The 14,682-nt window shown below is 52.5% G+C and overlaps 4 protein-coding genes across 4 annotated transcripts; 1 reads left to right on the forward strand and 3 right to left on the reverse strand.

Annotated features, from left to right (window-relative positions):
* Positions 1 to 4,691: 4,691 nt before the first annotated feature.
* MFIFM68171_06000 (SnoaL-like domain-containing protein) lies at positions 4,692 to 5,223 on the reverse strand (the record flags this gene model as incomplete). The annotated part of the gene is made up of 2 exons (XM_071061420.1): positions 4,692 to 5,035; positions 5,094 to 5,223. 2 exons carry the CDS (start codon positions 5,221 to 5,223, stop codon positions 4,692 to 4,694), a joined length of 474 nt encoding a protein of 157 aa, XP_070917521.1.
* Positions 5,224 to 7,593: 2,370 nt separating this feature from the next.
* Positions 7,594 to 9,725, forward strand: MFIFM68171_06001 (Putative restculine oxidase; the record flags this gene model as incomplete). Its single annotated transcript, XM_071061421.1, has 3 exons — positions 7,594 to 8,051; positions 8,105 to 8,501; positions 8,571 to 9,725. 3 exons carry the CDS (start codon positions 7,594 to 7,596, stop codon positions 9,723 to 9,725), a joined length of 2,010 nt encoding a protein of 669 aa, XP_070917522.1.
* A 1,437-nt stretch (positions 9,726 to 11,162) lies between these two features.
* MFIFM68171_06002 (uncharacterized protein) lies at positions 11,163 to 11,514 on the reverse strand (the record flags this gene model as incomplete). The annotated part of the gene is made up of 2 exons (XM_071061422.1): positions 11,163 to 11,361; positions 11,444 to 11,514. The coding sequence occupies 2 exons, from the start codon at positions 11,512 to 11,514 to the stop codon at positions 11,163 to 11,165; spliced, it is 270 nt and encodes an 89-aa protein (XP_070917523.1).
* Positions 11,515 to 12,629: 1,115 nt separating this feature from the next.
* On the reverse strand, positions 12,630 to 14,386 carry ERG13 (3-hydroxy-3-methylglutaryl coenzyme A synthase; the record flags this gene model as incomplete). Its single annotated transcript, XM_071061423.1, has 4 exons — positions 12,630 to 12,767; positions 12,836 to 13,923; positions 14,141 to 14,243; positions 14,327 to 14,386. 4 exons carry the CDS (start codon positions 14,384 to 14,386, stop codon positions 12,630 to 12,632), a joined length of 1,389 nt encoding a protein of 462 aa, XP_070917524.1.
* Positions 14,387 to 14,682: the final 296 nt, after the last annotated feature.

Below are 14,682 nucleotides of genomic sequence, written 5' to 3' on the forward strand. Positions count from 1 at the left end.
TGAGGCCCCCACTCGGCTGCTACTGTAGCTCAGGTAGTGCCACTTCGGACTGCTGAGGCATCTTGCTCTCCTATACGTAAATATAGATTTAAGATACTTCAAACAGTCAGGGAAAAAAGCAATTTCTTATCCATATATCTCCTTCTCTTTTCCATCTCTTCTCTCTCTTCAATTTTTTTTTCTTTCTTACATTCAGAACCACTCATATCGAGAGCTACATCGTAATGCTACCTACCTTACCTTGGGTATCTTGTTTGCAAGACCTCCCGCAGACCGTACCGCATTCTTGCGCTATAACACGAGTCGCCTCACAACATGGCGCCGTACCCAGATACACCAGAGTTCTGGCGCGTTACCAGGCTCGAGAAGCAGCTGAAGGCACTGGAGGACACAGTTCTCAGCGACCAGGCGCTTGCGACCATGGGCATTTGCAGAGCGCCGCAACTCGACATCGACCATCCGGATGCTGCAGACACCTGGCCCGTTTCCGTCCGGTCACTTCCCGATACTAGCGAGCTCCGGGCGGTCATTGCTGAGAGCGAAAGGGAAGTCCCGAGTTGGTTTCACTGTCTGTCCGCGAGAACGCGAGCACGTTGACGTGAGATGCTCTTTCTGAGCCATTCATTGGTACAAATGTTTGCGCACCCAAGTAGTTCTCGTCCACCACCTGTACCCTTCTGGTGAACCAGAATGGAACGGTAATGGCACCTCCCAGCCAAGCAACATAGCCGGCAACATGACAAGTGCTCAAGGTGGGAAAGACACTTCCCGCGGGCCATCCACGCTCGAAAGAGATACTTTCAACCAAAGCAACACCACTAACCTCCCCATGAGAACATGATAACCCTTGCAACAACCGACTCCCAGGCTCATATTCAACATCCATGGCCACACAGCGATTCACCTACTTAGGACGCGGGTGCAGATGTGGCAATGATGGTGATGGTAGTTTCATATTGGATGTATACAATGCAACGGATGGGGAACGGACTATTTACCAATATTTGGCGTTCAGATGTTGAGGCGTTACTAGCTCCCTTTACTTCATAATAGTTGGTTTCATCACGCAATCACACAGCAACTTGCCACCCGCGTTGACAGATCCCGCCCCAAAGCCAATGCATTCTCCGACATTTAATCGTCCCGACAAAGAGGAATTCTCATGTGTAATCTCTCATGCCCTGTACAAACACCAAATTTCAAGCCACTGTTGACGTCTTAGAAATCATGCCTTTACGCCAGTGCTGAGAGAACGCGGGATGATACGTCATCTTGCAATCTGCAACAAGGGTCTACTGGCTACTGCTTAAATTACTAACTCCATGGGCAGTCTCTTCCTCTTCTCGTGCGTCACTAGACAGGTCCGAGCAACGCCCTGTGTATATGTATCCGTCCAGGATCATAGGTTGGTTGCTTGGATCATAGAAGGGTGCAGTTTTTTGCAGCCATTCTCTGTTCGGTGGCTACCATTCTCTGCGGAGATATGATGGGACTACAGCTGACATTCTTGCATGCCAAGTAAAACTCCATAGACCGGAAGAGAAATATTCAACCTGGCCACAATATGCTCCTCCATCACCTTTGGAGAATCAGAGCTGTATTGGTTCTGGACCACCAACTCGCAACTTTGTGTACCCCCGGAACGTCACCCACTCTTTCTTTCGAACCGGCGTGTCCAGCAGTATGCCACTGTCCAGCCTATGCTGTTCACCGAGCATAACCACCAAGTCCCGTTCGCTTAACCACATTTCCCCATCTGCGTTAAGATCGTGGCAACAAGTACTGGTCATGAAAGCGTATGAAGCTTGGCGGTTATCTGCTCCAGGTTGTGCGTGCAAAGACCACTTCTGGCCCGCCCTATATATGATAATGAGTTTACCGCGATAGATATCACTGACATTCCTTTTGCTCGGCCCAAAGCACTCGGCGACCGCTCTCGTACGGCAATCGGAAGTTACATGAGGATAGAGGTCAGCTACTCGAATAGTTCAATATTGAGAACTTACCGGTTGATAATCGCAAAGATACAAAGGGGGGAATATGCTGGCTAACCTTGGGTTACTTCATTTATGAGAGTGCCCTTTGCCCGGAAAGCAAAATACCCCTCCGTATCCATGGTATCCTTTGGCACGCCGTCGAGGAAACTCCAGCTAAACTCGACGAGTTCTCCAACAGCCTGAAGGCCATTAGGCATTTTGATGTATGCCTTTTCACCACACTGGTCTTGGGTAATACGGGTATGGTGGACATGTGGGGGTCGGGGTTTATCTTGATAGAGAGACTGCCTTAGTGCGCCGACTCATTTCTTCGCAAGTAGGGCGCGTACCGGGTCAATTATCGGCCCTTGACGGCCATTTGCCCCGTATGCCGACACTTCCAGTATCACTCCCAAGAGGCACATGATGCTGAAACTCACGTCCACGGGTTGAGAAGAGTTGCGCATGACAGCAGCGGGCCAGATGGCGCTTTTACACAGTGCCGGTGAGTCGAGCAAACCCCGGTGGTGGCTAAAAGAGCGTAGATGTGAACATGTGCCTCGATTGGCCCTAGAACCACAATGATTCCTATTGGAAGCTCCCCGCCGGCTGCACATTTTGAATTCAGGATGGTTGGCTTACCACTCACTCGGTTTCAGCCCTCGGCTCCAGCCTCAGCGAGGACAAGCTCGAGCCATGCCTGCAGAGCCCCGATAGCCGCTGCAAGACATCAATGGTAGGACCAGCTACTCGAGGGAGAATACAAGCTGTATTATAAGCAATTCAATTCGCGAGTTGGAGCACCGGTGAGACCGAGCTACACAAGAGAAAGACGGGAGCCCTTGAGTCTCAGGTCACGGTGGGGCAAGAAATCAAAATCCAAAAGACTCGGACGCCAGACGCCCAACGAGGACCGTGCTTGTGGAAGCCGCCCACCAGTCGACTCTTACCACTTTTGTAGGCGTACCTCAGCACTACTCATCTTGAAAAATTGTGAAAAGGACCATTTTATATAGGGCCGGTAGGTTTTTGCAGTATATGATCACTGAGCAGTACCCAGGAGCTTCAGTCTACCTTAGTTTCGAGACTGCCGAGGCTAAGGTAGCGACCCAAGGGACCCGATGTTGTTAATCTTGTTGAGAGTAGGGTTAGCTAATTAGCATCATGTACAGGGCGCGGGAATGGATGGCAAGGAGGCGGATGACCCTATAGAAGCTGGACCCTCTGTTCCGGAGAGGCTATGCCTCGTCGACGAGGATCCGATTAAATTGGAAATCGTTAATGGGTAGCGAAATTACGTAATGCTTAATAAGATTTGTTCCCTCCGGATTGTACGATCTTTCAGGTACTGTACTTGAATCTTGCTTCACAGCCTTCTGCTTTTGAGCAGCCGGGGTAGCATCGACAGCCTGGCCATCCTCATCGGACTCCTCATCGTTATCAGCGTCCCTGCCAGCCGCCTTCCGCTGTAAAGCAACTTTAGCCTTGTATTTGGCTTTACTCTTCGCCTCTTGCCCTTTTAGGTCTCCTTGGTCAGCTTAACCTCTTTACGTTTCTTCTCCTTACGTCTCAGATAGCTCATCTCTGCTTCCTCATCATATGGCCCTCTCCTCCATAGTAGCGAGATGCTTCCCATTTGCCAAGACCTTCAAGATTTTGTTAGCAAGGGCAGGTGTGATGTGCAGCTGGCCGTTCTTGACTGACACTCATCTTTAAGAGGCTATTTAAGTTATTCCATGGTTCTCAACTTCGCCCGTCGATGGGGTTCCGCGTTGATGAGGTCGAGGTTCCAGGGTTCCTTAATGGCGACGTTGTTGTTGTAATCGAGCACCCCAATTCTAGGTCTGCTCGAGAACTTCGAGTAGATCTTGCAGTCGAGCATCCCTTTTCTAGGTCTGCTCGAGGACTTCGAGTAGACCCTGCAGTCGAGTATCCCCGTTCCGAGTCCGCTCAGAACCGTGAGTATACTTCGTGATCGAGTGGCCCTTTATCCGGACTACTCGCAATTCGCGAGTAGTCCCTCTAATCAAACAAACCATGACATGGCCACGGTAGAGTTATGAGCATAAACTGGCCGTTTGAGAGCAAGGGCATCGAGGTCATTGTAACAACCCTCGAACGACATAGAGATACAGTGTCCGCGGCCCTTACTATCGACAACATGTATACTGCCGCCTCTTTCCGTTTAATGTCCCTAAGCTAAGACGGTCCACAGGGCCCAGGTCCTTGATATCAGCCAGACCCTGGCTTTCTCCAAACTTCCGATTACGAAAGATGCATCCTTCGACTCTCATGTCGACGAGCACGACGCGCGATGCCACTCCGAAACCCGAGTTGTTCTCAGCCAACAGATAATAAAGTGGGCAGATTATCCGCAAGGGGAGTGCATCTTCTAGCTGGACGGTATGGCAGGCACGAGGAAGCCTACAATATCACGCATGATCGCGCAATCGTTCGCCGATAACGAAGACCTTGGGACCAGCTTCTTCTAGAGAGAGGCGGGAAATACGCGTCCTAAACCCGGACATCATCGTCATGGCCAATGGCACGGATACACAAAGTAGAAAAGACTGCAGTCTTCGACCAAAGTGTCGCAGTGATTTTTCTGAGATAGGTTGCTTTCATTGCAAAATCCTCAAGTCGTTGAGTTTCCCAAGTCTTGTTTTACTCGGCTTGAGATAAGATCTATACCAATAATAGACCAACGGTAAGTTTTTACTGCGAACCTTTGTTTGTAAAGTTGTAGTACGATCGCTCGCGTACGATCTTCCACCCACGCACAGCTCCATCTGATAAGCTCCCATCCCATTGTGCACCTTCACCCTCCCATCTCCACCAAAACAGTGAGACGCCAACTAAGCGCAGTGTCTCCCCAGCTTTGAGGCCTGCGTGGGGAAGGTCTATCACAGCTTCTCCCTCGCATCTCATCTCGGAAGCCACAAACTCCGGCGTGAACCCCGTTGTCTTCGGCTCGGTGATGCGGAACGTTGGCATGGCGGAGTACGCTTGGGTGTAGAACTCGCGTATCGCCTCGATACCCTCGCGAGAAACACCATTCACTTTGTGATGTCATGTTAGCTGGGTCTCATTACCGAGTCAAAGTTTCAGCTTCCGTACCGACGTCGGTGAAGACGGCGTCCTTCGCGTGCCATGACATGAGCGCATCGACATCGCGCTTTTCCGATGCTTCCCGTAGGCTCGCTAAACGGGCTTCGATCAGAGCTTGAATTGCCTCTTGACTATGCATATCGTTATGATCGCAACTGAATGTTGTCGTTGTACCAGGTTATTTGTTCTTTGAGAACTGGCTACTAGTATTTGCAGCTCCCACTGCAGCCTAAACTTTGAGTGTGTCATCGCACTCGACATAAGTTTACCCCTCCCCCGCTCTGCCCCGCCTTGCGTTCTGCCTCGCGTATTCTTTCACCTATCATCGACAAGTGCGAAGAAAAGGTGTGTTGATTGTTGTCCTGTCTAAGTAGTGTTGGCAAGATGGCCATACTTAAGGAGCAAAAATGGATCCGCGTAAAATCCAGCCCCCGGGGCGTCATCCCTGCGACCGCCTTCTTCTAATCAGAGGGCCAAGATCCCTGGGGACAGTTTTCCCCAACTCATTACAGGCCTGCGAAGACCTGGAAAAATTTACGGACTGCTCATTTTACGGACATTTTCCCTCCTTTTCTCCCTCTATACTTCAAAATGCCGTGTCAACGGCGTGTTCAACGGGCCTCCCAGGACCACTTTTGCAGTAGATGCCGCGAATATCGTCCCGTTAGCCAGTTTCGACTTCGCCCGAACGGTGCACCTTACACGACCCGTATGAACTACAGCCGTGCTGCACCTCGGCATCGGTCTGCGGCACTTGTAGACGCGGTTATAACGTTATGTACACGGCCTTTTGTTGTAGGTGAGCCTCTTGGTTAGCTTCCTTTAACAGGCATTGAGTCTGTTACGGCCCATGATCCTAGATCTGTAACTGGGTTGATCCGGATCACTGTGATCTGCATAAACGGACCACTGTAGCCCGTATCTATATACCCGTTTCAGAGCCCGGATCTTTATGCCCGGACCCGTATCCTTGTGCCCAGATCCCAGAGATCCAACGTAGGGAAATGGGCTTAAGAGGGAGGTCCTTTACCACTGTACTACAGTAGCAGGCCGAGTCCACTTCCTACCACTACTTTCCACACTTACAAGTAGTCGTTACCATCTCCCACACTTACATTCCAAACAGCCCCAACCTTCCGTATTTCCACCTTGCCTTCCGCGAGGTAATAAGATAGCACCTTGCTCTCTGGCAGGTTCCTACGTAGGAACCGCCATACCTAGGACTTCCCGACTGCTGAAGGGTTTGTATCAAGGCCTAGGATACGCCCGGCAAATGCTCGTAACTGCGTGTAGGTCGGGGGGAGGCTTAAGGTCTCTTGGGTTAAGACCTATCTAGTTAATCGAGTCTCCTGTAATTCAGACAGAATTTGGTAGTGTTCGTATACCTGTACCTTAATCGCTAGACCTCGAATTTGATCGTATGAAGTTGAGCGTAGAATTCTGAAAGTGGGTCCAGACCTTATATAATAACTAGCCCTTATCAAGATAACTAAGACCATCCTAGACAACTTGCTCAGTGTAGGCCATGTTTAGTAATTGACGAAGAAGTAGTTAGATATGGTATGATTTGGCCTAGAATTGACTGCGTTGTGGCAAGTTGAAGTAGGTAGGTGAAAATAGCGATGTATCTTATAGACTGTCCAGTAAGTGGGGTGCCCGTTAAGTGGGTACGTCTCCTTAGTTCTTATGTCTGTCAAGTCACTTACTATCCTGGCGTATACAGAGTGCATCTGTGCTCACTGTAGACTGTCTCCATCTACCGAGTTCATACCCCTCCGACCTCCCCAAGACATAGGACTAAAATGCTCGGTATGGCATCTTTCGTTCCGCTACTGCGAGTCGCTGACTGCATTGAAAGGTAGGATTTCCCATGCTAATTATAGCTTTCTGCGTGGTGACGGCCGGCCGGTGTGGCAGCCGCGGCGAGTATTATGATCGAAGACACCCAAAATGCTTTAGAATACCCCTCACTTTCCGACTCTGTGGCCCCGAATGCTACTTGTAAAGATTGCGTCGATTGTGTTTTCCGGCCCCGTTGTGAATGACTTCGGACTGCAAAAAGACTAGTGATCAGGGGAATGATATAGTATCACAAAAATTGGGTTTTATTTATGGGTTTAGCGTAACGGCTGGCAAGAATCCAAGCTGAAGCTAGTATATGTAGGGCCGGAGGTAGTACCCCTAAGTTTTTTGGGATGTATATAAGACCTCCTCTTATAGTGTAAGTTGCAGATAGATCAACCGGCCAGGGCAACCGCGGCGTGATCCGTAGCCACCATGTCCTTGGCGTAATTATCGGGCCCATCCTTACAGAATTTTGTGTATGATGACCCCATGATCCGCCTTGCATCTTTCTGAATCATTGGCCATTGACTACTACTACGTTCGATGGTGAAGAGCTTTCCTCGTCGGCACTTCCTGCCTTGTCCCCCCGACGACCTGATCCCAGCCTGCCCGTCCCGCGCATAATTGAAAGCCACGATCGCTTTATTCAATCATAACCCTTAATATGCCTTCTCTATTGCGGATCCTCCTGCTGGTAGTCCTCTCGCCTGTCGCATGGCTAGTGGTAGCGCGAGGGAAGGACATCTCGGTGGCTTTCGAGATTGTCGCCCCCGACACAACTGACGCGGACGTGGATTACTTTGAATTCGAGACCGCTCAACTGACGCCACAGATCATAGCAAATCTTGCGAGTGAGGGTGTCGTTGACGTGTCGCTGTTCGGGTTTACCAGCCCAGGAGAGTCCGGCACCCAGAAGGACATCCCCAGGCTGCGGTGCAAGGCATATCCTGGGACGCTAGAATGGCCGTCAGACGCCGTTTGGAAGCAGTTTGACACCCTAGTCAGCGGCAAACTCGTTAAGACGGTTCCGCTTGCCGCCCCGTGCTTCAACAGCTGGCCCGAGACTAAGGATGAAGCCAGATGCGCGATGGTCAAGTCGCGATGGGGCATTCCCAGATTCCAGTATGCACCCCTCCCTCCCAACTGCCTCTGCGGCATGCGCTTACCCTTGGCAGCGTTGACGACCCAGCAAGCGTGAACTTCCCACTTTACGAGGGGCGGACGTGTCACCCCAACAACTCTCCTGACGGCAACTGCACCGTCGGAGGCTACCCAGCATATGCCGTCAATGTTACAAACGTCGCCCAGATTCAGCTTGCCGTCAACTTTGCGCGCAACGCAAACTTGCGCTTCGTGATCAAGAATAAGGGCCACGACTTCAACGCTAAGTCGACTGGCGGTGGTGGTCTGTCGGTCTTCACCGGATTGCTCCGAGATATTCGCTTCATCTCAAATTATTCGAGCGGATCTTATCGAGGCCCAGCGTTCAAGGTCGCTACCGGAGTCGAGGTGGGCACGTTGTATGAGGAAGCCGAGAAACGGGGCGTTAGCGTTGTCGGAGGCATCGGTAGGGTAAGCCGATCACTTTCGGTCTTGGGGGTTTCTAGACAGTGCTGTTTGTCTGACCTGTCGCGCTTGTAGACTGTTGGTCTTGCCGGCGGCTACGCAGCTGGCGGCGGCCACTCGCCTCTTATTAGTGTTTACGGGCTCGGAGCGGACCAGATTCTCTCGCTGGAGGTTGTCCTCCCCGACGGCCGGTTCGTAACCGCTAGCGAAGACCACAACAGCGACCTGTTTTGGGCGCTCCGGGGCGCCGGTGGCAGTACCTTTGGCGTTGTCACCTCGGCAGTTATCGCCGCATATCCAAAGATGCCCGTCGCTACCCTCACATACAACATCACTACGACGATCCCTAGCCAGAATATCACCGCCGAGAAATTTTGGGCCGCGGTTGAAGCTTTTTTTGAGACATTCCCGAGAAACGCTGACGCTGGACACTACGTCTACCACAGGATCGTCTGTCAGGGTCCTGCTCGGCCCGAACTCTGCACTCTTGCAACTCATCCACACTGGGCCAACGGTGAGACAGCGGCCTCGTTGAAAGCCTGGAGCGCGCCCCTCTTCGCCAAATATGCGGAACTGGGCATTACTGTCAATAACGTCGTGTTCAACGAGTTCCCAAGTGTGTACCAAGCCTTCAACTTTACCTTCCCGGCGGCGAATGAAGGCGCAGGCGGTTCTACGATCCACGCGGCATCACGACTGTTTCCCCGGGAGAACTTCGAGAATCCGGAGCTTCGCGCTAAAACATGTGCCGCGATTCGCTATGCCCTCGAAGCAGGCGGCAGGATGCTAGCCTACAACATCAAGACCGGCGTTAACCCGGCTGTGAACCAGGACAACGCCGTCACGCCAGCATGGCGTAAGAATATGATGTTTGCCATGCTGACAAATCCCTGGGCCGAAGGCTCGAGTCTCGAAACTATCACCGCCAACAGCAAAAAGCTCGTGGAGTGGATGGACCAGTGGCGGGCCGTATCGCCCGGCGCAGGCTCCTACTTAAACGAGGGAGATATCAACGAGCCTAACTTTCAGCAGTCCTTTTATGGAGAGAACTACCCTCATCTGTATAAGCTGAAGCAAAAGTATGACCCCACAGGTACCTTCTACGCGCAGACGGCGGTTGGGTCTGAGGACTGGTACGTCACGGACCAGGTGCCCTACTATCCCACCACAAACGGGAGACTGTGTCGTAAGCAGCATCACGGAGGTAGCCTTAAGTTGTACTCAGAGTAATAAGAAAACTCTCTTATGCTAATTATATGTCGTCACCGAGTCGCGGACGACCTTGTTTCAATCCTATCGTCGTATGCTGGACTGAGCCAATTGAGGCGATGTTGGAGTCGTAACTCTCTGTTACGAACAATGAAACTTATTTTAATAGGGGCCAGGTTGTAGGGCACGAATTTCACCTAACCGATAATTATTGCATGTGGCTAACGTCTTGCTAGAATGGAATCATTCTGTCAGGCTTGGGAGCTCCGAGTATATTCTTGAAGACTCCAAGAATGTGTTAAAAGCTTAGATCGGCCATCTTTATATAGTATGATGGCCTAGATGTGCGCGGAGCCTTAACTGGCCATGAAAAACTAGCTTCTTGAGTATGCGAGCAGCATCCTCGGAACACGGATCGCGAGGGCAAGCTGGTTACGGTGTTGTGACCAGAGAGCGGTATTCGGCGAAAATGCCACTCTAGTCAGCCCCAGACTGTCGATGTCTGGGACGACAAAGTATATGTCCCGGAACAAATCTAGCGGATCGTCAGGAGAGGCGATATAATTGTTAACGGAAAGCAACTCTCAGTAACCATCAGGCGGCATGAGTCAGTGTCTAGAACTGAGACAATTGTCTCTTCGGATAACCCGGAAGGCCGCAGCCGATCAATAGAATGCCCGTAAATCACAACACATAAGCCACAGCTTACATATTGTCCTTATCTAAGTCGGAAACTATAGCCGGCGTGGAAAAGCTATACAAGGTCCGGGCAAATCTGACGGGAGTGCATCTCGATGGATTAGTAATCAGGAAAAATGAGACACAGGTCCTGCTTCTGGAAGATCAAGGGGTATCATCTTGGCGAATGCGAGGTTCATCTCGCAGAGAGCCTGTCCGCTGAACTCTGGTTCACTATCTCGTACGAAGCTGAAAGCCTCCCGCGTAGTTCGGCCCGGGGGAAAGTTACAATCAAGTCTGGGTGGGATACATCACCGGTCGACGAAAGTAGAACTGGCGACAACAAGGGACAATGCGTGAGTTCCGGTTCATGGGAATTATCTCAGTTCGGCAGTAGTTCTCTTCCTAGTTAACCATGCAGATACCAACCATGTACCAATTCCCCATTACCATTAGCCTCCAGCCATTATATCTACCAAACCACCGCCGTAACATTCTCACAGCACCCCACCACCTCCGCGTTGGCCACATAGTCCTTCACCCCTCAACCCCCAACCATACTGTGGCTGACTTTCAAACGAATCACACTCAGCCACCAAGTTCACATGGGCACAATTCACCGGCGGATTCAGTGGGCCCCCAAATTTGCCCGACCCTCCTATACTCCAGAACATTTACCGTATAGCCCTCTCCCGGTGGTCTCTGCTTCGCATACTCCTCCCTGCAAACAACAAACCCATGACTACTCCCGGATTACCACCCCCTGTCCCGCAGGGATATTCAAGCCCTCGTGCCAAGCAGTCCCTCGTTCAGCCTGACATCGTACTTCGGACCCAGGTTTTCGAAGTTGCGCTGCATGCCCACGACATTGTTGCCACTCCATGACGTCAGGATGAAGCTCCCCTTGGCCCAGGCCCCTTTTTGGGAGAAGTCGACGCACCCCGTGTCCAGGTACTGGAACCAGGTGAGGTAGCCGTCGCTGGAGGGGTCGGCTTCGAAAGCGTCAGCATCAATCCCGCATAATTAAACCTTAGTTAAGTCGGTAAATTATTTCAACCCACTCTACGTCACTTAAGAGGACAATTCCCCGTTCGAGAGGGCCCAAGGCTTTCGCAGTAGTAGTCTTCGCCATTGTCGACTTTGTCCAGCTGAATTCCCCGGGCGTTACTTCGGACCGCTGCCTCGCCCTCGTGCGATGGTTTGAGCAATGATACGGAGACGATTATTGGGAGAACGCTACTGGGGGCAATGGTTGGTGATGCTTTGGGCGGAGAAGAGGCGATGGAACAGTAAGCAATGGGCGGTATTGTCATTATACATTACTTCCACGCTGTGCCCACATAGGAACGGCGCTGGAGATCCCCCCACAAGGTTACTATATTGCTACGGGATTCAGTATTGAGCCCATCACGGCTTGCTGAACATTGGCTTTCTCTGAGTGGACAACCCGCAGGCGCCTGCAGCTAGTTCTCGCTGCATCCCCCCTTGAATATGCCGTATGTCCTTCACCGGATTGCAAGCACCCCGACTATACACATGCGAGAAGTATCGTGGTCCATCGGGACGACGCTCAATGCGGAACTGATGTCAAGACGGAACAAGCGGGGGCCACTACTCTATACCCAGGCCAAAAGCTTTGAAACACTGAGTCATAACTATACTTTGCGTATTCCATGAGGTACGTTTCATCACTCGTCCAGCCAGAACACCCAGCCGGTCCCGGTACAATAACAACCCAGGGCGGCAGCAGCAGCATCCCAAACACTTAGATACACCGAACCTATCTAGGTGGAACAAACGACACCAAACCACACACACACACACACAGAGAGAGAGAGAGAGACAGACAGATATAAACTCCCGGCCTCATCAGACATTACAGGTGCGGATCAGACACCCCCGGTCTAAAACCATACAAAAGATACCCCCTTTCGCCCACTCCCCTCAAGTGTACCTACCCTGAGACTCGCGTGTCGACTCGGGACTCCGCCACTCGATAATAGCCAACCCTAAGGGCTGGCAATGCAACGCAATCCTCGCCCGTGTATATCACCCTGCGCCGGTCCGAAGCAGGTGCCCAAAACAACGGACGCAAAAATGCATCATTGGTCTATTAAACTCTCAACTCCCCTTCCTGCGAGGACAACCCCCCCCCCCCCCCCTCCCTCCCTTCGGGGACTCCTGGTTGTAGTGGTTCTATAATGAGCATTTGTGCATGTAATGGTATCGAATGGATCTTTTGAGTGCCTATGCCTTGACCGAGTAGAAGCGCTTGAACATGTCGTCGACCTTCTCCAGGTAGTAGGTGCCGGGCGCGATGGTCGAGACGTCGCCCTCGGGGATGTAATTCTTTTGGAGGTGCGCCTTCTTCCGGAGGCCGCACATCTGCCAGATTGATCTGTCAGTAAAAAAGGCTCGAGCACGGTCACACATGGTCTGCTCTAAAGACTTACAGCATCGTACGTCTCCGGGGGCACTGCCCGTCGCGCGGCCAGCATGTTGGGGATGTCCATGGTTTTGGCGATCTTCTCGGTACTGCCGGTAACGCGGAGCGAGAAGAAGCTGGCAGCCAGGCCGGAGCCGTAGCTGAACACGCCTATCCGCTTGCCCTGAAGCGCCGAGCTGTCGACGAGGCCGATCAAGCTGGCCAGACCGCCCCAGACGCTACCACAGTACATGTTGCCGCAGTTGGTGGGGACATGGATAGAGGGGTTGACGCGCTCTGCCAGGCGCTTCTTGGTGAGGGTCATGAAGGTCTTCTCGACGACCTTGTCCGTCAACGACTTCCCATAGTCCATGTCGCGCACCTCCGGGGGAACGTCGGTAAAGGCGGCGTTCTCAGGATCGGCGAGGTAATCGTGGTACAGGAGGCGGGCGTACGACTTGGCCACAAGCTTGCAGGTCGGGGCGTGGAAGGCCATGTAGTCGAAGCGGTCCAGAGGCGTCTTTGGAACAGCGCCCTCGAGGGCGGCGCCGTTGCCGTTGGCATGGCCATTGACGCCCTTGGTGAGTTGGCCCTCGCGTTTGTTGTAGGCACGGTAGGCGGCGTCGAGCGCCTTGAGGTAGCAGTTGACCGAGTAGTGGCCATCGACGTAGGGGTACTCGCTGGTCAGGTCGGGCTTGTAGAAGTCGTAGGAATGCTGCATATAGCTGCCGCGGAGGCCGGGCTCGAAAACAACGGGAGCATTAGGGCCGATCAACAGGGCGACGGCACCAGCGCCGCCTGTGGGCCGCGCATTGCCCTTGGCGTAGAGCGCGATGTCACCAGCGACAACAATGCCATCCCGGCCGTCCCAAGCCGAAGACTCGATCCAGTTGATCGTGTTGAAGACGGCGTTGGTGCCGCCGTAGCACGCGTTGACCGTGTCGACACCCTCAATGTTGGTGTTGTCGCCAAAAAGTTGCATCAACACCGACTTGACCGACTTGGACTTGTCGAGGATGGTCTCGGTGCCGACCTCGAGACGGCCGATCGAATTGGTGTCGATGTCGTAGTTCTTGAGGAGCTTGGACACGACGGTCAAGCTGAACGAGTAGATGTCTAGAACGGGGGTGCCCCGCGCCAAATCAGCCCTTGAGCGCCATACGAGTGGCTAATTGATTCCACGGGACCCGCCGCTCACCGCCCGCCACCAGAGAGACCTGGCACAAGGGGAGGGTGACGGCCGGGTGCGAACCCCGAGGCGCAGCGGCGGGAAAAATAAATTGGCGGAAGAACAAAAAAAAAAAAAAAAATTGCAAAGCTTGGAAGTACTAACCCTCACGATCATCGCAGAAGCTCATCTTTGTCTGGCCGAGGCCAATTGTGTACTTGCCCGTGCCAACGCCATCGAACTTTTCGAGCTCGGATTGCTCCACATACTGCGGCAGACAGCAGCTGTCAGCGATATCGGCCGAGTGGCAGTGGAGGCTCAATGCTGCCGGGGAGCATTGAAATCACGCACCTGACTGGGGACATAGATCTCGATGGCCTTGATGCCGATGTTCTGGGGGCGCGAGGCCATGTTTGGCGAGCAATTGAGTATTTTGTGTTGGAGTATTTAGGGGGCGGATGTCGCAGAAGAAGGGAAAAGTGGACGACGGCTGGCGCGAGGGAAAAAAGGAGGGTCTTTGTCTTTGGAGGGGCAGATCAGTTAGCGCCTCGTCCCATATTATTTGCAACCATTCACCGCTGTTTTCCCCATGTCCGCGGGCTGGACAGACAACCCACGCCCCAGCTTTCTCAACATGCAGAATGTTGGGGCCGTGTTGAGGTGTGATGGAGGGTGAAGTGGCCGCAGGACAACATACCTGCTGCTTC

Source organism: Madurella fahalii (genome assembly GCF_045866475.1).
Source record: "Madurella fahalii IFM 68171 DNA, scaffold_3, whole genome shotgun sequence".
In the NCBI taxonomy this organism is placed as follows: domain Eukaryota; kingdom Fungi; phylum Ascomycota; class Sordariomycetes; order Sordariales; genus Madurella; species Madurella fahalii.